General features: G+C 37.8%; 1 protein-coding gene across 2 annotated transcripts in view; it reads left to right on the forward strand.

The window, feature by feature from the left end:
* Nucleotides 1–24,091, forward strand: part of hdac8 (histone deacetylase 8) — a 49,982-nt gene that overhangs the window by 14,570 nt on the left and 11,321 nt on the right. The window contains exons 9-10 of one of the 2 annotated variants that reach the window (XM_059355144.1): nt 366–460; nt 22,111–22,259. In XM_059355144.1, coding sequence (XP_059211127.1) covers nt 366–460; nt 22,111–22,259 — 244 coding nt within the window. The remainder of the gene's footprint in view (nt 1–365; nt 461–22,110; nt 22,260–24,091) is intronic. The other variant, XM_059355143.1, reaches the window with a different exon arrangement.

The following is a 24,091-nucleotide window of genomic DNA, read 5'->3' on the forward strand; positions in this document are numbered from 1 at the left end:
ATTTTATACACTGAGATCGAGACTCAAGAAATGCCCTCACTGCAATGAACTGGCTACTACTGATGACTAACATCATCCCACATGAAGAGAACTGGCCTCATTAAATCCACAAGAGTCTCAGCTTTCCACTGATACCCAGTTTATTTAATTCAAAGCCTGTTTAGGGACCTCAGCATGCACAAATATTCAAATATTATATATATATAGATATTAAATATTGACTCTTGAAAACTTTGGGAGAAGTGAAACAAACTTTTTCAGATTTGAATTTTAAGTAACGATCAGGGTCTGACATATATGCTCCACAAGAACACAAACTAATGTTTCCTCTTTGTATCCCTCTGTACCTCCCTCTTCCTCTCCAGGAGGTTATAACTTGGCTAATACGGCTCGTTGCTGGACCTACCTGACGGCGGCAGTGCTGGGAAAGACTCTGTCCTCTGAGATACCAGACCACGAGGTACACACACTCTCTGTCTCTGTTATAGCCACAGTCACACACATTCACATATTCCCACATGGACACAAACGCGCTCATTCATTGTACTGTCACACGAAATCACAGGCCGACGCACACACATTAAAAAACACAAACACACCCCCTTGTGTTCGTGGTCTGCTGAGTCACTCCATCTAATCAAAGATGGCCGCCTGCTTCTCAATAAAGGGGTTTGTCTTCAGGTGACTCAGACCGAGTGTATGTGAGAGTGAAGGGTACTAGTGTTGACAGTTTCTCTCCGTCTGCCTCATCAAACACAGGCTTCTCTCTCCATCTTTTTTGGCATTAATGGAAATGTTATATTTGTGTTATTAAAGGAGAAATCTCTTGGTTCCATATTGTCTATATATTTAAGGAGAAATGTATTAGTTATTTCCATACATTTTGATGCCAAGTTCTCTTATTGTTGGTGCTAATCAGTTTGTAATATTGAGACTAGGGATGGGAATAATAAATCGATGATCGATCAAAGATCGTTAAGAATTTAGTTGATCACGTGGAATTTTTTAAACGATCTGTGGATTTTTTAAACATTTTTATCTCTGACTGCATATCCGTATCACTGAACTGAAACACGCCCAGTGTTCAGTTCTGCGGCCGTATGTCAATAAGCCAATGAGCTGAGAATTAAGTTGTGGCTGGGGAGAGGGACGTCTTGAATGCCCTCCTTAGCCTGCTGCCCCCGCGACCCGGCCCCGGATAAGCGGAGGAAAATGGATGGATGGAAAGTTACAGTTTGCAAACTGAAAGCTGCAATAAAAAAACTGCAATAACAATAACAACACACAGAAATACAAGAGGATTCATTTGACCAAAAACTAGCTTACTGTATCAAACCTTGCTAGCATGAATTACTAATGAATTTTATCCAAAACTTATTTAAACACGAAACACATTTAAATATGAAGATTACTGTGAAAACTAACCTCATGCCTCTTCGGGGACTAAAACATAAAACATTGACCTCCTTGACGTTATCTTTACAGTATTATTTCAGTTGAGTTATTTCATGATCGACAGGATCAAGTCTCTTTGCGTCCTTTCAAAATAAAAGCATCCGTTATCAAAACAGCCTTTTACACAGCATATATATATATATATATATATATTTTTTTTATTTTTTTTTTTTTTGTGCATGTATGCATGCAGCCTAATCGATTAATTGATCGTTAACTTGATAGAGAATCGAGTTGGCAGGTTTCTTCCCAAAGCCCATCCCTAATTGAGACAGTTATTACAATACTGTTTTGATTTACTCTTTAGAACACATAAATGTCAGAAGAAATTCCAAACTAAAGGTTCCCTTGCTTGCTCTTTCCACATCTTTTGACCATATGACTCATGGCCTTTGGATGTACAAGATATTAGTTTTCTAAGAGTTTCTGCTACAGTTCACTACGGGGAAGGGAATATTCTTTCATCTATTTTTCATATTTAACAGAAAAATACAACCGTACACCATCAGAAATCAGTTTTTCAGTCTTTCACTCAACTGAGACAAGCTTAACCGCCTTGTTAACTCATCATAAAACAGACTTTGTTTCTGTTCCAACAATCATCAACTCTGATCTCAAAATAAACCCTTATTTCACCGACTTGGATGTGAAAATGTGCTGGCTCTACATGCTGTTTTTCCCCGTAGTCTTTCTGCCAATAGTTTTATCCAATCACCCAAACCTATGAGATGTTTATGCCTTTTACTAAAGTAATTTGATTATATCTATGTAAACTCCATTTGCTGTAAATGTTGTGAGATACGTTCAAAAGCTCTGCAAATTGCCTACAAATTAAGTTTCTTTTTACCATCTATAAAGTTTTCAAAATGTTGTGATAAAACTATGTTTAACTTGTGCAAAATCTGACCATTTTTAAAAACAATTGTATAATATTATATGAATATTATATATAATTGTAGTGATATATCTGCAGCAGTCTGATTTGCTACCTTTTTAATGCATTCTAACGATTGGTTTATTACCGGACTGTGAATGTAAATATACACATAAAATAATGGCTGAAATAAGGCCACAGTCAAGCATCACAAGATTAATCTTAACTGTTATGAATTGCTGTAACGTGTACAATATAATCTGGTTAAAACTAAATATTTGGAGTCAGAGAAAAATGACTTTCAACTCATAAACCACACAAATGCATTAATTTTCTCTCTCTCTCGTTCTGTGACGTTAAGAGGTTTCCTAAGGCCAACATTAACAGGATTATGAAACACAACATGTAGACTTGCGGTGATTGCAAAAATCAGGTCGCCGTGAACCACAAACACTTTAAGTGGAACTTAATCTGGTTTTTCGCTGTGATTAAGTGAATAGTGTGGATGTAAACCAATGAACCCACTGTGAAGTGAGTGGAAACACTCCTCGGCTTTTACCTTTGCAAGGAAGAAAAAAAATAACATCCCAGTGATTTATGTTTGTAGAAGAAAGGAAGCGTGTGACCACTAATTTTCTCATTATGCTAACTGCTAAATCAAATAAACCCATTCTCTCTCCAAATAGAAATCAGTCGACCCGTCTGTCTCTCCCGCTCCTATACTCTCTATCACACACACAAAGAGGCTCTTTCTCCAGCAGCTGATTTTTGGACCTTGTCTTGGTCAAATGTAATGAATAGCTGTGAGTGTGTGTGTATGTGTGTTTTTATGCGAGTGTGTGTGTGAGTTCTGACCGTGATGAAGGTACCTCTTGTTTCTCCTTGTCAGCGTCCAATGGCCCTGAATAGCCTTTGACCTCATTAAGAAGCACTCACTGAAAACAAAGCAACTATCAGTGCGGGCAGCTGCCACAGATGATGAAGACGAGGACACACACACACTCATGAACACACACACACACACACACACACCTATACAAACTCAGCATGAAATTATGTATGAAACAAATACTGAAATGGCCGTTTTCTATCTTGAATATTAAAGTGCTTATTGGCTTCTTTTTCCAATTTAATAGGTAATCTAAAAAAATCAAGGTCATTTTCTACTGAAGTCGTAGCACTACACAACTTTTCGCGCGCGCGCGCGTGTGTGTGTGTGTTTGTCTTTATATAGTTGTGAGGACCAACCCCTGGCAGAAGACCAACATTGTGAGGACATTTGTAGTTGTGAGGACATTTTACCCGGTCCTCACAAAGAAAATGCTAGGATAGCCTCTAAAGGCCTTAATTAATCAATTAGTCATCTGTATGAATTTCAGGGAAGGTCCTAACAGAGATGGTAAGCCCTGAAATGTGTGTGTTGGCCTAGGGGAAGTGGTGGTCCTCACAAACAACTCAACTATCGTGGCCCTCACAACTATATAAAGACGTGTGTGTGTGTGTGTGTGTGTGTGTGTGTGTATTTCTGGCCCTGTCTGTGCCCGTTGTGCTCGATAAGAGGGGCATTTATCCATGATGACCAAGCAAAGCTGAAGTTGCAGCGACACAGGGAACAAAAACCACCTTTGTACCCTTTTCTGTGTGTGTGTGTGTGTGTGTGTGTGTGTGTGTGTGTGTGTGTGTGTGTGTGTGTCCACCCTCCTGCTCTACTGTAGACAAAAGCCACATGAATGCACACATTCATTACAGTCAGATAATGCACTGGCCTGTTTTATAGCGTTTTTTTGTGTTTCATTGTATGATAAATGGCCACCAATGTGGAGGAAACAGCTGTTACTCAGACGGGAAACTATCCATAAGGAAGTTGCACAAAGTAGAACTAAGATCAATGCATATTTGTTTTCACTGTGCTGCTGCATTTGAAATATGTTTTGATTGACAAATATCTATAAAATAAGTAAGCTAAGTATGTAAGTAAGTACATAAGTAAGTAAATAACTAGGAAAGCAAGCAAGTAAGTAGGTAAGCAAGTAAGTACGCAGTTAAGCAAATAACTAAGTAAGTAGGCAAGTAAGTAACTTGGTTGGCAAGTAACTTAGTATGTAAGTCAATAGCAAAGTAAGTATGTAAATAAGTAGGTGAGAAAGCAACTAAGTAGGGAAACAAGTATGTAAGAAATATAGAAATAAATAAAAATCAGTATTAGTTTGGCACATTTCTGTCTTGCAAAAAATGCAGCTCAAATTGAAAACTACATGTACAGGGTGCTTCACATGAAAACGGACATACAGTAGAATGAACATAATGGGAAATAAAGTGGAAAAAACCCACTTGATTAAAAACAATAACATTACATGCACTGAATGCTTCCAAATAGACAAAGAATGGACACCTCAAACAGGGACAGAATTATATAATCAGGATAAAATAAAATGCAGCATGTGTATGGGTGCAAAGCAAAGTACAAAAAGGAGATTCAGGCCTGTATCAGGAATGTCTCAGCTAGTTAAAGGCTAAATAAAATAGATAAAGAGAACTATTTATCTTATCAAAATATTTGTGTAAATGATGCCTAGTCTAGTTTTGAACTTCCAAAAAGCATGCCACTTTAGTTTGTTTAATCGGCTCAAATCTCACTGAAATCAATCCAAACAAATTTGTGTTGGTTTGATTTTGTTTAAAATATTTTGTTAAAAGTGTTTATTTTGAATTAAATACACTTAATCTTTTTTTCTCCGTGCCCGAGAGGGGAAGCATTCAGTCTTTGGCATGTTTGAGCCCTAGACTAAATGGTTAAAAATAGCAGTCTAAAAAACACAAACATCAGTCACAGTTGGCCAGTCACATCAACAATAGTGCTGTAATATTCACTGATTACCAGACAAAATATTACACTGCAGATAACCCACACAATGACCCTGCTTCTGTCACACTTATTATACTCCAAAATCTTATAAAAACACAAGTGAAAGTTCCTTTTGTAGTTTGGTCCGGGACTCGAGCCGCCGGGTCGAAAGTCATTAACTCTACCCATTGACTTGTATTGTCTGTTGGCGGTCAGCTGGTCCTGATTGACCCCCCATTGTGTGATAGTGGTGGAGCCAATCTGTGTGTGAATCTGAGAGCAACAATATGAGGCCTGCTAAGAATAGCACCAAGGTCAAAGGTTAGTTAAAGTCTCTGATTGGATGGGCATGTGGGGATTGTCTTTATAACCCACTTAGTTTTTTCAATTTGAAGACATTTTCCTTCGCCTTTCTTTTTATTGTCTCCATTCATTTGTAACGTTTAATGTCCACTTGCTGTGCCTTTGACCTTTTTAAATTTGATGTCATAGCAGCTGGTGGCTCAGGCAATCTGGGCAAAATCTTTTACTTCCCTTTTTGAATCTCTTCACACTGCATCCAGCTGCATTTTGACATCAGAATTAAAGTGATTGTTTCAACACTCAACCCATCAATGGAGGGAACTTAAATTTGTGGAGATTCAAGGTGTTTTTGGACATGTTTGAACAGTTCTCTGAATGAGGAACTGCCAACTGGGTAGCTCCCTGAGAACTTCATACCATTGTTTTTTTCTGTTTGCATTGTGGCAGTTGACGAGTCAAAACCATGTATGTTTTGGGGGGTTCTTAAGACTTTGAAAAAAGTCAGGAAGTAAGTAGCTAAGTATGTAAGTAAGTACACAAGTAAGTAAATAACTAGGAAAGCAAGTAAGTAGGTTGGCAAGTAAGTACGCAGTTAAGCAAATAATTAAGTAAGTAGGCAAGTAAGTAACTTGATTGACAAGTAACTTAGTATGTAAGTCAGTAGCAAAGAAAGTATGTAAATAAGTAGGTGAGAAAGCAACTAAGTAGGAAAACCAGTATGTAAGAAAGTATAGAAATAAATAAAAATCAGTATTAGTTTGGCGCATTTCTTTCTTGCAAAAAATGCAGCTCAAAAACATGAGGAATACATAACAACAAAACCAGGATAAACAACAACAACAAAAAGCATTGGTTATCGGCCAACTGTTTTTTTAATAAACATCAGTATCGACTCAGAATTTCACAATCAGTGCATCCCTCCAGAGAAGTGTTTGGACAGTGAGAGCTGTCCATCTGACTTTCTTCACCAGCCCAGACCCCTCCTCTTCTCTAATTCTGTTTTCGGTCCTTTCCCAGCAGTTGAGTTCCTCCCAGCCGCGCTGCTCAGATAAAAACAAACCACAGATCTAAACTTCCTGCGGCTGCCTCAGCGGGCCAACAGGCATACCATGTACTCACAATGTTGCTGGTGTGAATCCAGCTCATATCCTTTGTCACATTAAGTCCTGCCGCCTCTTTCTGTTGCTCCTCTCTTTCCTGTCTCCACTGCGTGCCCATAAAGCACATATTGCACAAGCACGCAAGTAAATATTCTCACATGGAAACAGGCACCTACATTAACCACTTCGGTTTTGGATCTGCTTCCAAATCTCCAATTTTATCTCTGTTTTTTAATCTCTACTCAGCCCTTTGGGTGATCCCATTTACAGAGTTCGGAGTTGAGAAGATGTGTTGTATTTTATCGCTTGGCTCGTTTAAACAAAACACTAATGGCTCTTTCCAGTATTTGTGTGACAATAAAGAGAAAAGAAAATGTATCAAATGGCCCATGAAATGTGATCAGAACCTAATATTTCCTATTATTCTGACACCACATGAATGCAGCATAGACCAAATCTTGCAGTTTGTCAAACTGAAAAATACTTTGTGTATCCGCCCGGTGATTCGGATCTGCCCCAGCCTGTGGAAATGTTGGGTTTTTCTTTTTTTAAAATAGGGTTTTCTACAAAGATATTGTTGTCTTGCATAAGGAAGCAGAGAATGGTTTCAAAGAACGTAAAGCTTATTGACTGCAACTTTTTGGGTCACTGATCATTTAACTTATTTTCAGTTTTTATATGCATAGCACAACTCTGATTCCAAATAAACTTGGGACGCCATGTTGAATATAACTAAAAACAGAATGCATGTATATTGAAGGGAAAAAAAGTGTATCACTTTGAACATGACCTATATTGTCTTTGTAAAGTTTTCAATTGAATATATGTAACAAAGCAGATAATGAGCAGATAATCACATTTTGTTCTATTTTCCGTTTTACAACGTTCTAACTTTTTGGGAATCGGGGTGATTCCACCCAAACTAATGTGTTTTTTCTCTTCCTGTATAAAATTGCAGCTAGTTTGGAAGCTCCCTCGCCTTTCAGATTTTTAGACACCAAAGGGCTGTTTCCACTACTGCCCAATATCCAGAATGAGGCGGGTCTCACTCGCCGAAACGTCCCTAATTTGAATACGAGCGGTCTGGAGCGGACTTCTGTCTGGACTTTTTTCATCCCTGGAGACTCCTTCTTACTCTTCTTAACTAGCTGCGGGGGTCGGCAGCTTGTTAAGAAGAGTAAGAACGAGTCGAAGCGGCAATGTCCTCCTGCAGCAGTCTCTCCCAGCTGCAGAGGCGGAGGGGATGTTAACCCCTAAGCGTCCAGTCTGCAAATTGCTAATAGGCTAACAGTTAGCTCTGTAGCAGTACAGTGTGTCTGTACTGCTGCTGCAGGAGGTGTTCACTTAGCGATCTCTGTTTGTTTACAACAAGCACTGGACACTGTGTGCACAGTTAGCGATGCTAGTTAATTCACAATCACAGTTTATGATCAGCGGAGACGCTGTGCATAATTAGCCATGCTGGTTTGTTTATGATCACCTGCTGACGTTGTGCACAGATGAGTCTTCCGTGTTTAATCGAATCGTGTTGAATCGGTCGAAACTGTCGCTAAGCGATTACACGATAGTCGAAAACCATACGTCACCTCCGGAGTCTCCTAAATCCCTCTGGGGGCTAACTTGTAATGGAGACACGCAGAGTGAGCGGACTTTTGAGAGGGTGTGGCCTGAAACTTTCCTGGTGGCCACTTTTCCCCCTAGTGGAAACACGGCTTAAGGCAATTATGGAGTTGTTGGGCTTGCATCATCATCTTCAGACTGAATCGCTCTTTCGTGCAAAGAACACCTTTTTCTTATCTTTTTCCACAATTTGAATTGTGATTGGAAAAGCCTTGAACCAGGCAGTTCTGTCAACTCAGTTACTGTACAAATAGAAATGACAATAGAATTTCAGGAACTGCTTGGAACTGGTTACAAAAATACTCAAACTGCTCGAGCCAAACTCCATTAAATTCACCTCGTCTCTGATGAGGGCTACAGAAGTAAATACAAATGTGTGTCCGTCTCCGAGCCACACAGGAAGGGAGGACGTCTCTGCTCCCAGATTGGCAGCCGGGGAAGCGTCCCGCCTCTTTACTTCCTACTTCCTCTTTTCCTGTCTGCAGACACTTCCTGTCCTGCCCCTCGCTGCCGTCAGGGATGTGTCGGCTCCCAGAGTCACGGGCTCAATCACCGGAAACATTACCGGAGGAGAGAGAGAGAGAGAGAGAGAGAGTGTGTGTGTGTGTGTGTGTGTGTGTGTGTGTGTGTGTGTTAGGACTGATGGGGAATTTTTTTCTGTTTACAAAATGACACTGAAAAATGTGTGGAGAATAAGCCGGTTATTCCTTTCCATTCATCTCTTATCAATCTGTGTTAATCAAATTTCTTGCTGCTGTAGATTATTTGACTCGGTCACAAACGGGGGAAAGTGTTTGCAGAATGTTGGGATGTCCCAACAATGAGCCGCGAGATTTAGTTTCCTGTCCTGTTCCCCTTTAGGGAGTCGTGGCTGTGTTGTGGTTATCTTTTAAATATCTCTTTGTGTTACAGTTCTTGGACAGGCTTCATTCTAGAAATAAGAAGATCATCATTCACTGTTATTTTCTTATTAGACAAGATATTTTTATAAACCCAATGGCCCTGTATGTATTAAATTTGTACATGGGAGGTTCCCCAAATTTAATTTTCTTCTTTTTCTTTTTTTAAAAAAATGTAATCTTTATTGAGGCCAACAGGTTTCATACAACGTAGGATATTTTCCCTTCTTAAAAACAAAACAAAACATAATTTCTCTTAGATTTACAGGTTCCTGATACATAGGAAAAGCAAAGAAAAGGAAACGAAAACTAAATCATAGAAAAGATAACCGTCAGGACTTTCATTCTGTATCTATAGTTATATGTCAACATCAGTTTTCTTCCCAGGCCCAATTTTTAACATTTTTATGTATTAACATTATAAACAGTTCAAACATAAGGGGGAAGTTTCACTTTAATTTACTTCTTTTTTTAATTCCTTTCCTCATTTCATCAATAGTAAATATCTTTCCGTCCACCTATTTTTATGTGCATATTCAATTTGTGCAGAAAAGAGCGTAAGCACAGAAAATTTTAAATCATCTTTAACGTCAAATAACAGTTTTTTTTATAAATAGAAGGTCAATAAAAGCAAGAATAATAGCACTACATTTAGGAAATAAATGATGACATTCATGAAGCATACAACTTCACCGTCCACGGAGAAAATATCACTCCACACAGATCCGATCTAACCTTCTTCACATTAATGCACAAACAGAAAAGTCATATTTCCATCCACTTTCCTACATTGCTTTTCTAAGTTAAAACAACAATAACAGACGAGAGACAGAAGGAAAAAGATTCGCACGTCACTTTTGGCTTGAATCTGATCTCCCATGTTTCCTTTTAGCTTCCCTGATTTTTCAAAAACATACAACTAGGATTTGTTGCCTTAAAAGGAAAACTGACAGACAAATCTATAAAAGATGGATTGATGAAGAGGCAGGGAGGATGGGAGAGAGTCCAGATGCAGAGAGAGAGAGAGAAAGAGAGAGAGAGGGAGGTGTACGTGCGCTATGTGACTATAATTCGGACATCGGGCCGTTTTTCTTTCCCTTGTTGAAAACATTTATTAGATAGCAGCTTGATAGCAGACAGAGTCCATTTGTTTTCCGAGACGTTTTCCCCTCCGCTGTGCGGCTCGGCATCCTTCATAGCTGGAGATCCTGCTGATCGCTGTGAAAACAAACACGCTCACACACACACACACACACACACACACACACACACACACACACATGCACACACTGCTGTCAACAGATGGGCTCATGCATTCGAGCAGGAACTTTTTCACACACACGTACACGCTCTGTCTTTCTACTCATGTACACACACACACACACAGACTGCTGTCAACAGATGGGCTCATGCAATCAAACAGAAACTGCTATATCAGGTTTATCAGGCTAGGAAAGACTAGCCTGATTTCATGAAAGTTGGCAGAAGGGTGAAAGAATTAAATTTTTTGAGTGGATCCCAGTTCTTCTCCTGCAAACAGACACTGTAAGCAAAATACAGCTAGACTAGGAAATACATTTAAGGATGAAGTCTACAGTCTTTGACGATAACTTCTATTACTTTTATTATTTGTTATAACTTTGGAGAGCTGCCACAGAAAAATGCCATAACTACTATATAAAACTACCACATTAATGACCTTATTAATGTTCCACTTGGTGTAATAATTATCAACACACAACAAGTTCTCCAACATAAACTTTTCGAATTTCGTCATTTTAGGGGCAAGGCCATTTGGCCTTCCTGTTCACACTTATCTTAAGGGCACAAAGGCCACATGACAGGGCATTAAGGCCGTTTGGTTAAATTACGCTGGTTTTACCTTTCAGATTAATACCTTAACATTCTCATTCACCAAGAAACATTAATGCACAATATATTAAAGATATTAGAAAGGACCTTTTTGGAAAATGACAAATGAACCTGTTTTGAAAAGATGGCAAAATGAATCTCCTGCCTGAGTTCATCTAAGAGTAAGGAAAGAGAAATGCCTCCTCCTGCCATAAGAAAGGAACCTGCTGAGGTGAAATTTACATCAGCTAAATGTCGAGCCCTTGTCCCTGAGGTAGGGAAGACGTTAGCGATATCCCACCTAGCTAGCTATCGCTACTTTTCATGATGCAAAAATGTAACGTTAACGAGCTGACTTTAAATAGGCAAATACAATGGTAATTACCTATCAATAGTACTCTCTATCAAAACGTAAATGTTAAGTTCTGTCAAATACTACCACATACTTCAGTCACAACATATCAAAACAGCTTGTCCCGCTAGCTTACCTGTGCTGCGCATCAACACATGGCTCATTTGAATATTCAAATTAGCCACGTGTTGATGCGCACTCCCAGGGACGGGTCGGATTAGCGTTGTGTTTACTGGAACTTTGACAGGGGCACAAAGGCCACCTTGGCCGTAAATTTAACATTTTTTCACAGGGCATCAAGGCCAGAGTGTGGGGCAACGACGGCAACCGGCTCGCGGTACAACGGCGCATTCTAGAAGTAGCACACATGCATGGTCCACAGTTGTAAAAAAGGCTGCCGTTTTTGTGGATTTATTTTGTAAAACCATTGAACAGATTTAGGGCAAAAAAATTCCTGGTTAGGCGTTATAAAAAGACAGTAAATAAATGTACGTCAATGCCGGAAGTGAAGTAGTTACTAGGGTCATGTGACTACCGCAAGTTACCATAGACTGTATATAAATGATGGACGTAGTCACCGTGACGTCACCCATTGGTTTGTGGCCTGTTGGAAGCATCGAGTTCAGCGTTACGCTCGTCGCCATCTTGTGTCGCCATCTTGTTTCCGATACGGGGAGCAGACCATTAAAGTTATGAGACCAACGTAAACGTCCTTTTTTCTATCTATATAACATTATGTATAACTTTATTGACACGTTGCCATGGATACGCATTGTTCTGCTTCTCTCCTGATGACGACTCGCCTTGTTAGTGACCTGTCAATCAAAGGTAGCCATGCCCCAAATCATATTTTCTTCTAAATGGGGCCATTATTAGAACTATTAACATCAAATTGTCTTGAAGATTTTTTACTAGTGATTGAAACCATAGTGTTGTCCTAAAAAGAAATTAAGGAAACACACAGATGGACTATTTCGTAGTTATTTAGTGAAATCAAAGCATCGCTTTAAATGAATAGTAACATTTTGATTTTGAAGTAGAAATAAACTTCTCATAAACAGTAGAAAATAAATGACTTGCTACTCTTCCCTAAAGCTTAAATGTGTCCAAAAGACAGACGCGGCATTTTTCTTGGGTCGCTGCTCTGAGTTCGAGTTCTCCTCAATGTCACTGATTGTAAAATTATAGAATAAGAATAATCATCATGCGCAAGATTAAGTCGTTTAGAGGTTCTGAATGTCGCTTTCGATCCATTTTTCAATCGCCCAGCCCTAGAGTGCAATACAGTGAACTAAGTGGAAAAGAATAGCTGAGTTTTGTTGTTCAGTCTCTCTTTTAGATAAACATCAAGGGAAAAATATGATGGACTCAAACTATGTATTTATTTAAGTTTTTATAGTCCTGCTTTGAAACAAAAATAAGATTTACTGACAGTGTTCTCTGCATCGAGGCGAGTGTTTCTCATACAAACATGCTTGTGAGTGATGAGCCGAGGGTCCAAGTTAAAGACCGTGGTAAATAATCGAGACCTTCCACTATTTATCTCCCCGCGCGTCTCTGCCAGAGACACTGGAGCCAGTCAGCGGGTATTTTCTGTCTCTTGACCTTGTCCAGGTGACGTAGATGCACCACGTGACTGCATCGTGCTCTGAAGTCTCTTTTTTACTCCGTATTTAATATATATTTATTCTCTCATTCTAGTGATTCCTGCAGTATCAAAGAGGAAAATATGTCTTTCAGGAGTGTCTGCACCTCTCTTTCCTTCTCGCTTCCTCTTTCTCTGTCTCCCCACGGTCATCCAAGTCAAACAAGCAAGTAAGCAGGAGACTGTGTGTGTGTGTGTGTGTGTGTGTGTGTGTGTGTGTGTGTGTGTGTGTGTGTGTGTGTGTGTGTGTGTGTGTGTGTGTGTGTGTGTGTGTGTGTGTGTGTGTGTGTGTGTGTGTGTGTGTGTGTGTGTGTGTGTGTGTGTGTGTGTGTGTGTGTGTGTGTGTGTGTGTGTGTGTGTGTGTGTGTGTGTGATTGGTGTGTGTGCGTGTGTTGCCGGACAGCGGGAGACAGAGCACTGGGTTCATGGGAATACATTGCGGGTGTGCATGTATGTTAAGTAACTACTCTCATGTTGAGCTCTGTTGAGACCGGAGGTAAGACACAGAAACTCATCTGAGCTAATTGGAAACAGACACACACACACACACACACATACACACACACATTCTTCTACTTCTATCTTTGTGAGGGCCCTCATTGGAACAGTGAATTCCCTTGCAAGGTTATAATAGTTTTGAATTTTTCATTCGTTTTCGTGAGTTTGCTAGTTTTAGTGTAGTGTGTGTGTTTTTTTAAAAATGTTTTAGTTTAGTTTTTATTAGTTTTAGTTTTTTGTAATGGGGTATTTGTTGGGTGGGAGATTAAAAGAGGTCACAGTAAATTTTGCCTTTATTTCCTTTGCCTTATCCAATCTTCATTATATATGAAGAAAGTTGACAAAGACGAAATTTTCACTATAATTTTAGTTAGTTTTGTAACCACACAATACAGTTTCAGTTAATTATCATTATCATGTAACCTTTAACCCTTAAAACAAAGTCTGAAATCTCAAAAAAGCCTTTAAAGAAGTGAGGACCGAAATGTCCTCACTTTGCAAAAATGTCCTCACTCTGTTGGTTAAAAACGTGTTCTGGTCCTCACTATGTAGGAAGTACAAGAACACACACACACACACACACACACTTAAAAACACCATGGATATTTCCTTGTGTGAGTACACAAATACTCCCAAATATCCATGGGCCTTCAGACAAACACACACACTTTTACCTTCATCTACACACCAACGAGCATGCATTCCCTCTCTCTGACTCACACACACACACACACACACACACACACACACAGGGCTATTAAACAAAGACAGAGTAGTCTTTGTCTTTCAAGTACACCAAAGTATACTCCTACTGCATGTTGGCTCAGCTGTGTGTGTGTGTGTGTGTGTGTGTGTGTGTGTGTGTGTGTGTGTGTGTGTGTGTGTGTGTGTGTGTGTGTGTGTGTGTGTGTGTGTGTGTGTGTGTGTGTGTGTGTGTGTGTGTGTGTGTGTGTGTGTGTGTGTGTGTGTGTGTGTGTGTGTGTGTGTGTGTGTGTGTGTGTGTGTGTGTGTGAGTTGCCAGAAGACTTCTGAAGTCTTCTCTAATGACGTCCATCTAATCCACTAAAGAGTCTAATCCAAAACAAGATATTCCCGTCTTTAAAACGGTCGTGGCATTAGTGCAGAAATCATTACGGGATGTTTGCAGAATCATTTCGCCAACTTAAAGGAGCAGTCCAACTTTTTGTGTCTGTAATTTGAGTCCCAGATGATCAATATGCATTCAAGTTGTGAAACCTTTAGTTGACTCACCGATTGGTTGATCAACAGATGATTGAGCTACGTTTGCTTGTTCCAGCCTTTAAGTGGTTTTCTCTTTTTTATATTGTGGAACTTAGTGGAGTTAGTCAATATTTTCTGACTTTTTAAGGATGAAATGATTGGAAAAAAAGAGATGAATTCATAATTCATCTTTAAAGCAATCAAGTCACCAGCAAAAAAAGTTGAAAATGTGAAAACTTTGTACAAATAAGGGCAACATTTACCTTGAAGCTCTGCAGTGATTGCTCCTCAAGGGTCTTTGCTATTAAAGACTCAGTTTAAATGAGTAACAGAGTTTGAAGCTGGATGTGTTTCACCTAGCTTAGCGCTGGAAACTGGGAAAAAAACAGTGAGCCACAAATCACAACAGAAAAATACAGCCTCCTACAACCAGTGCCTGAAATGGGCCATTACTCACTAGTAGCGGCACTTCTGATTTTTGTTCATGAGTACTCTTCCTTCCCTTTTTTATTGATAGCATTAGCTACCAAAATAAGTTATATATAGTGATTGATTGTGAGAAACCAAGCAATTCCATGCAAGACCAGATAATCAGCACCACCATATAGCGTAAATGGAATATTTGTTTCATAAACACATTTTACAAGCACTGCAAGAACTCAACTGTAACTTTAGCTGCTGACTTATTGACTATTCCAAGTCACCACTACAATATATATATATATATATATATATATATATATATATATATATATAATAGCATGTCTTCCTGTCCTGTTTACCTCTGTCATATTGTTTGTGGGTGTTTTATACGTTTGGACGGGTTGGTGGCTTAATTTTGTTGTACTTGTACTTGTTACTCTGTGCAATGACAATAAAGGCTTTATTATTATTATTATGAATATAAATTTATCCAAGACACGGTCCAATTCAGCTACTGCAAACTAGCTTAGTTACCATATATCTCTCTTTCTTGTCTTTACTCTGCATTTACTGAAAGTGGAAATGCACAAATTGTAGATTGTGATTCTGACGTTGGTGCATTTTAGTGTTATACGCCACTGAGGAAAGAGATGCGTGTGTGTGTGATTGGTGATCCATGAATGCTGAATCACACTTAACACCTTTTTTTTTTACTTTTTTTTTTTTTTTTACAAATACACATTTATTTGTAAAAACCAACACACAAGTTACAAATCCTAAATTGGTGTTTGTGGAGGGAAGATTTGTATGCAACAACACTGCTATTTGTTTGGGAATCTGTGTGGAGTCAAACTGAATTCACAAACTGAATTTTCAGTCTTACAAATGGCTTTTTTGTTTTTACAAATGGAAAATTGTGCATTTACAAATACACAATATATTTTCAAATACACACTTATTTGTAAAAAAAAACAAAATACAAGTTACAAATTAGAAATTTGTATTTGTGGATTGGAAAACACGTGTGCAAATCAAGGACTATTTGTAGATCACCCTCTGTGCGTTTACACGTATTAATGAGACAAATTTATGCCCATAGCAAACAACCATGCGTGTAGTAACGCGATTGCTACTCGAAAAAGATGCCACTAGCATGATGAGATCCCGTTTATAGTGTTTTACGCGCACAAATGAAATGTCCAGTTTCCTTATATTAATTAACTAAGTTTATTGTAACGTTTCCAAACAAAGGTATACTTCGTTCTTAAACAAATAAACTTATATTTCCAACTTATGCATCACATTTCTGCAGTCAAAAAACTGTGTGGCTCTCGGGCATCTCACAACAATCAGTAATACACCGGTGCCTTATGTTAACTTATGACATCAGAACTATAGACTGTATATAAATGATGGACGTAGTCACCGTGACGTCACCCATTGGTTTGTGGACTGCCCGTTGGAAGCCTCGAGTTCAGCGTTAAACTCATCGCCATCTTGCGTCGCCATCTTGTTTCCGATACACTGAGCAGACCATAATTGGACTGTGGCAGAGCGCGAGGGAACTGATCACTGACTACACCGGCAACCCGACTGAGAGAAGCCGCTGCTAATTCATGTTAGCATTAATTGGAGCATTAACTCGGATGTTAGTTTTGGCTAGCAAAAAAACAAAAACAAATTGTATCTTTCTTACCTCAGAAAACTGACCAGCGACTCCTTGGAGTGTCTGTTAGTCCAACCAAACGCTGAACAAGACATTTTAATGAACAAAACGTTCAAATAAACTGTCATTTAGTGAAAATACAGTGAAAGGGTCAAAGTTATGAGACCAAACCGCTAAACATCCTCTTTTCTATCTATATAACGTCATATATAACTTTATTGACATGTTTCCATGGATATGCATTCCTCTGCTTCTCTCCTGATGACGGCTCGCCTTGTTAGTGACCTGTCAATCAAAGGTAGAAACGCCCCAAATCATACGATTCTTTATCTTCTATTTTCTTCTAAATGTGGCCATTATTAGAACTATTGACATCAAATTGTCTTGAAGGAGATTTTTTACTAGCGATTGAGACCATAATGTTGTCCCTGAAAAAAAATTCTGAGGTAATAAATCAAGTGAGACGTTTTCAAATTTAGCACTGAAATGAATGGGCAGATTTCTTTTGCAGCCAAACTTAGCACCCCCTACTGGAATTTTCGGTGAATTGCAGGCTTTATGCACTTCCTGGTGGCCTCCATGCTCAGACACGGAGATTGCCGCCTGATCAGAACCCATAATGAGCGCTCTTCTCCACCCGGTGGTGGGAGGTGCAAACAAACAAACAAACAAATAAACAATCAAAGCAAAATGGCTCTTACAATGCGTTTGTTGCAAAAAAATAGCCATTTTCTCATATAAACTCCAGATTATATCTGCAGAATCAGAACCAGAGCTGCCTTTTCAAACAACAGGAGCCTCTCTGTTTAGGCACAAGGTGGTGCCTGGATACGGCGTGCAGGAGGCCGAGCATGACGCATGAAATGGCTGCTTCATAATTAAGTCATAAACAACCAAGTCACTTTGCTGTTCCTTGAATTTGTTTGACAATTTCGGCATCGGCAAAGACTGGCAGAAGTTTCCGAATCTTGTCTTGTTTCCAGTTTGACAGTTTCGTTGGCGTCTTTGTGTAAATAACCCTTCATCTTCACTCAATTTGCAAAATCGCTCAATCTGACATTATATGGACTTGTGAAAGGGGCTTTACTGTTCCTCTAAGACTTTGACAATTCTAGATATTTACCCAAAGGTAATAGTTATCAAATTTAAAACCTTTTGCTTATAGTTTCACAACGTTTTTTAGAGACATGTTTAGGCAACGTAGTAGGGTGATTCTCATGAACATGGTGCAGCTAATGGCAAAAATCCAAGAGCATTGAATACATATTTTCTTTGACCCTTTAGAACAAATACAATCTAAAGTCACTGTTTAATATGAATTTATAATCTATTTACATTTTTTCTATTTAAATTTCTATTTTTAAATTTTTTTTTTAGACACACGGTGAGCAAAATTCATTACCGTAACACATTTAAAAAATTTTTTTTTTTAAATTAAAGTTTTTTTTTTCTTTGGCAAGCACTTAAATATGCTTGTAAAATAGCTGGTATCACCAACATTTATTTTAATAAAATATACACATTTTAATTCAAACGATTCTCTCATTACCGTACTGTATAACCATTTTTTCTCATCAATTTTCATTCAGATTTTGTTCTTTATACATATTAAAAACCATTATGTTTTGATTATATTGTATATAAAAATATACATTTTTAAACAAATGTGTATTTATTTTTATAAAGTTTATTAAATATTTATTGTATACAAGTGTGGGGAATCCATGACATTTTTATCTGGACGCATTACAGAAATGAATTTGTGAATCAAAAATATGTTTAAAAAATATAGAAAATATTACTTTAACACAAAACAATGAATCGTGACTCATTATGGCTATATTGTTCATTCATATAAAAGTGAAATATATTTAGTTTGTAAGTATGTCCTTATAATCTACACAGACAGAACTTAGACTGGCTTCTTGACTGGACCTTGAATGGTTCATTTTTTGTTCCAACATCAAGAATTAACTTTCATGCTCAACAAATTGACAACTGGCAGACATCAAATGTTTAATATTTGTTTGAATGTTGGGGGGAGAACGGGTCTTTTGCTTCTGGCTTGTTCTGCTGAGTCTTCAGGCTCCAAGGCTTTCACAACAGTAGATTGGACTGACGCACTTGTGGTCAGAGCTGGCCTCTGAGTTTGTTTTGCTCTCATGGCACTGAGTCACGGCCCAACAGATTCCCTAGAAATGTGTTTTTTTTAACTGACTTGCTCTGGTCTTAACTCCTACTTGAACCCAGTCTCTGGATTTCCACCTGTTTTCTTTTTTCCTTTTTCTTTTTTTGCATTGGCTGGTTTTGTTTCATGGAATTGGTCCGACTCTGCATGAAATGCCAGGAGCCTTTGGTATGTGCTGAAATCATCTCCGGCTCTTTTTTTTTTTTTTTTTTCTGTTCTTGTTGGTGAGGCCCAGGCTGTCCACTGGTTCCTCTTCTGTGTTCTGCATTACATTTTCTTTCTGTACGTGAACCAAGGTTATTGTCGTTAACGAAAACTAACGAAAAAACTAAAACTAGAATTGAAAATAGAATTTTTTTAGGGACTACGAATGCAAACTAGCAGCCTTGCTATAATCCGGCATATTTACAAAGATGTTTATCGATGTTCATTAATGTGCACTGTCCCTATCCAAAAATAAAGTATTCGTATTTGAAAAAAAAATTTTGTTAACTGAAATAAAAATAAAAACTAGTTTTTTTTTTTAAAAACATTAACTGAAACTGTATTGTGAGGTTACAAAACTAACTAAAACTAACAAAAATTATAGTGAAAATGTCCTTAGTTTTCGTCTTTGTCAACTTTTTTCTTACATCATCCAGTGTTTCCATTAGAAAGAGGATTCTGTTAGTGAACCTGCAGGAACACATGGTAAATATGTTAACTGAGATTGGGATGTCTACACTCGAACTAAAATTCAAAACACTCGGAACTGTAAGAGTTAATAACCTTATTGGGGCTGAGATTGATAAACCAAAGGAAATAAAGGCAAAATGTATTATGACCTCACTGAATCTCACACCCAAGAAATATCCCATTACAAAATAAACTAAAACTAATCAAAACTAAACTAAAACTAACAATTTTCAAAAAATAAAACTAAACAAAAACTAGCAAACTCACTCTAAAAACAAACTAAAACTAATTGAATTTGAAAACAAAAATTCACAACGAAACTAAAACTAAAACTGATGAAAAATCCAAAACTATTACAACCTTGACGTGAACCAGACGAGACTGTCTCATACTATTGTTTGTGTTAATGCAACTCCCTTGACACCACACGGACTTCAGACAATATAAGGAACATGTGTCCATCTGAAAGCTCCAGTGTGTCTTCTAGTCACATAGTTGTTTCACCACGCCGATCCAGAGTGAAATATCTTCGCAATAATTGGACAGATTGCCATGAAATTTGATTGATGAATCCCAGTGACTTGGTGAATCCGTGACTTTTCCTCTTGTGCCACCATGAGGTTCACATTTGTGGTTTTAGTGTGAGACATCACAACAACAGTTGGTGGGATTACAGTGACGTTTGGCACAGACATTTATGTTTCCATCAGGATGAATCGTCATAAAAATGTAATCTTCTTTTTAATCTTCTAACTTTTCATATTGCGTCATCTTGAGATCAAAATTACGACTTGGGCGATACTTTGATTTATGTCAAATTCCCAAAGAACTCAACCTTAGATCAAGTCCGGGATGTAACATATTTGGGGGCTCATTTGGGAATTTAACACGGGACCTTCATATAAAAAGTATAAAAGACTATATATATATATTTTTTTTCTTTTATATATATATATTTATATATATATATATATATATTTATATATATATATTTATATATATTTATATATATATATATTTATATATATATATTTATATATTTATATATATATATATTTATATATATATATATATATATGTATATATTTATATATTTATATATATATATGTATATATTTATATATTTATATATATATATATATATATATATATATATATATATATATATATATATTTATATATATATATGTATATATATATAAACACCGATGCTGCGTTTGTCAGTGTGTGAATGAATTCCCAATGGTGGTGGCAGGTGACACCGTTTAGGGTAGCCTCTGCCACCAGTATGAATGTGTGTGTGAACGGGTGAATGAGCGCAGTCTGTAGTGTAAAGCGCTTTGGATAAAATTGCTATAGAAGTGCAGTCCATTAACCATGTACCATTTATATTGACTTAAAAGACATTCCATACCAAATATTAGCATGCTAGCTAGAAGTCCCCATGTTACGATTTTATCGCAATACTTGAGTCATGATACGATATTATTGCGATTTAGGCATTTTGCGATATGGTGAGTATTGCCATACAATATATTGAGATTTAACTGTTTTTTTTGTCCACAAAATTAAATTCAATCAAGAATTGTTTTGTCAAATAAGAGAAAATTCTCAGTCTTACCATCTCACTTCAGTCTATTTATCTCTCCACAACGATGGTCCACGGATAGCATGACGTCAGAGGTCACATGAGCACTTTGAAAATCACCATGAAACATAAAAAAATAGCCTAAATTTGCAGCGTTATTTCAACATTTTCCCGACACAATATCATGACACAGATGGTGTCTATAGATTCCTTAGATCTCCGGTATATTCCTCCTGTATATCCATTTCCAGTATATATATGCCCGCTACGGCCTCCGAAAATACTGATGGGTCGAGAATCGATATAATATTGCCACGGAAAATATCGCTATACTATGCTGTATACATTTTTTCAGTCAAGAAGGTGAGAAAGCTATAATCACAACAACTTTACTCGGAACAATACTGCAACTTAAAATGTATTTATATAATCCACAATATGGGGGGAAACCTCTATGGCTAACAGGTGCATAATAATATATTATAGCTCTGTTATATCTTTCACATGTTAAACTTAATTTATCTGAACATATTCTTGTTTATCAAATAAAATAAATACCGTACAGTATGTATTAAAGTTGACATTTTTAAAAAATTACTCAAATAGGATTGGTTGCCAGCTTCATGTAAACGTTCAATGTATTTTGTGGAGTCCTGAAAGTCTGTGTAAATATTCATCAACAGTCAGTTTCACAATCCAACTCTTCAAAGTCCAAACGGAGCCTGAAATTTTCCAGGAAAGCAGCTGCATTCTTGAAAAAAGAGACAAAGAGGAGAAAGTGTACTTTGGCACTCTGCTGCCGTGACGGTGTGCAGATGTGCGGAATGAAAGTACAACTGCGAAAAAGTAAAAAACAAAACAAAGAAAAAGATATTTGTCATAATATTTGCTGTGATGTGCTGTCCAGTTTTTTACAGAGTACGGGCCCGACTACTCGCTGGAGATCAGCCCCAGCTGTCGACCAGATCGCAACGACACCAAACACCTGGACCAGGTCATCAGCACCATCAAAGGTGTGTGTTTGTATTTGGTGTGTGTTTGTATTTGGATGCACAGGTGCGTCTGTTTGTGTGGGTGTGGAGGGTAAACAGGTGTGTAAGTGTGTGCGTTTCCCTTGAACCCTCGCTCACCTAAAGCCCTTCTGTCTCTGCGTGGCTCTTTTTATGTGTGGTTTCATGTGTCTGCTCTTGTTTCTATACGTCTCTGTGTGGGATCAAAGTCCTTCTTGTTCTTCTTCACTGTTTTTTTCCCTCCCTGTGGCTCCGAACATCCTTTTGTATGTGTGTGAATACACCACTGACCCCGATCTCTTACCCACAACCTCAGTCAGTCTGGGTCTTCATACATGTGGTATTTATCCCCTTTTTGCATCTTTCTCTTTCTATATATTCCTTTATATGTGTGTTTGTATGTTAATCTGAATGTGTATGTGTGTAGCCATGTGGTTGAGCATAAAGCCGGGGCCTTTGGTCTGAGCGCTGACAGCCCGCAGCACCCAGGAGAAATCCTCCTGCAGGGTGAAACTTGGGCGAAAAGTTGAACAGCTGGAGAGTTATTATAAGAAGGTCAGGAACAAGTGAGGAGTACAGTACGTGTATGAGTCGAGTTCATTTCCCCTACTGTATATAGCCGTGTTTTTTAGATCTGAATTTGATCATTTCGGTTGAAGATCCGGTGTGGAAATGACCAACAGGAAATCCTCCTTCTTTTCCCTTTCGTCAGTGAAATGTAACATTTGACACAGCATTTATCTGTTTTTATGTCTGAGAGAGTGACTGATTGAGTAAAAGGGGCAAAATCCGGAGAGGAATTAAACAACACAGCCTCTGTTTCAAATCTGTTGAAAAGTTATGTTGGAAAATTTATATTTTATTTTATTCTAAATTAACTCACCTTAAATCACTGGACGTTTTAGTTGGATTAAGTTTAATCCAGAACAAACATACAGTAGTGTTCAAAATAATAGCAGTCCAATATGACTAACCAGATTAATCCAGGTTTTTAGTATATTTTTTATTACTACATGGCAAACAAGGTACTAGTAGAAGCAGCAGATTCTCAGAAAACCAACAAAACCCAGCATTCGTGATATGCAGCTCTTAAGGCTGTGCAAACTATTTAAACAAACTATTTTTTTTAACACACCCTTTTCCACTAATTGCCCAATTGCACAGCCTTAAGAGCTGCATATCACGAATGCTGGGCAATTCGTTGAAAGGGGTGTGTTAAAAAAAATAGCAGTGTGTGCCGTTGACTTTACAAACTCAAAACTATTTTGTACAAACTTTTTTGTTTCGAGGATTTACCAATCCTGTGAATCACGAAACTAATATTTAGTTGTATTACCACAGTTTTTTTATATTTCTATGCACATTTTGAAGATTTCGGTAAGAAAATCTTGAGGTGGTTTTTCGAAAAACAGTTAATGCACTAAACAGGAGACGGAAACGATTTTTACAAAATTCTGACGCAGAGAACGTTTAACTCGCATGACTGATCAGCTGTTCTTCTTCCTCTAATGTTTTCTCTCGCACGCAATCTCTTCTTCTACTGTTTACTGACAGATTAGCCTTCAGTAATACATTACACTGCCATCTTCTGACCAAAGTATGTTACTGCAGCTTTGTTTATTGACTCTAAACAAAACGTCCCTATTTCGCATTTTCTGTAATGCGACATTTCAAAATGTTGCTTGAAAATTTGCTTCAACTCTAATAGAAACATGGCTACTGAATCAAATAAGAAGTGTGAGGAAAAAAGTCTCAAATAGGTCAGTTTAAAGTGGGACTGCTGCTGTTTAAGAAGCTGATTTACTTGTTTTCAGTGGAAAACTTTAACTCAGTGTGAACGGAAAGCCAAAACGGAGGAAAAAATGTGTTCTCGAGTTG

The sequence above is a fragment of the Centropristis striata genome, chromosome 17 (assembly GCF_030273125.1).
Source record: "Centropristis striata isolate RG_2023a ecotype Rhode Island chromosome 17, C.striata_1.0, whole genome shotgun sequence".
Classification (NCBI taxonomy): Eukaryota; Metazoa; Chordata; class Actinopteri; order Perciformes; family Serranidae; genus Centropristis; species Centropristis striata.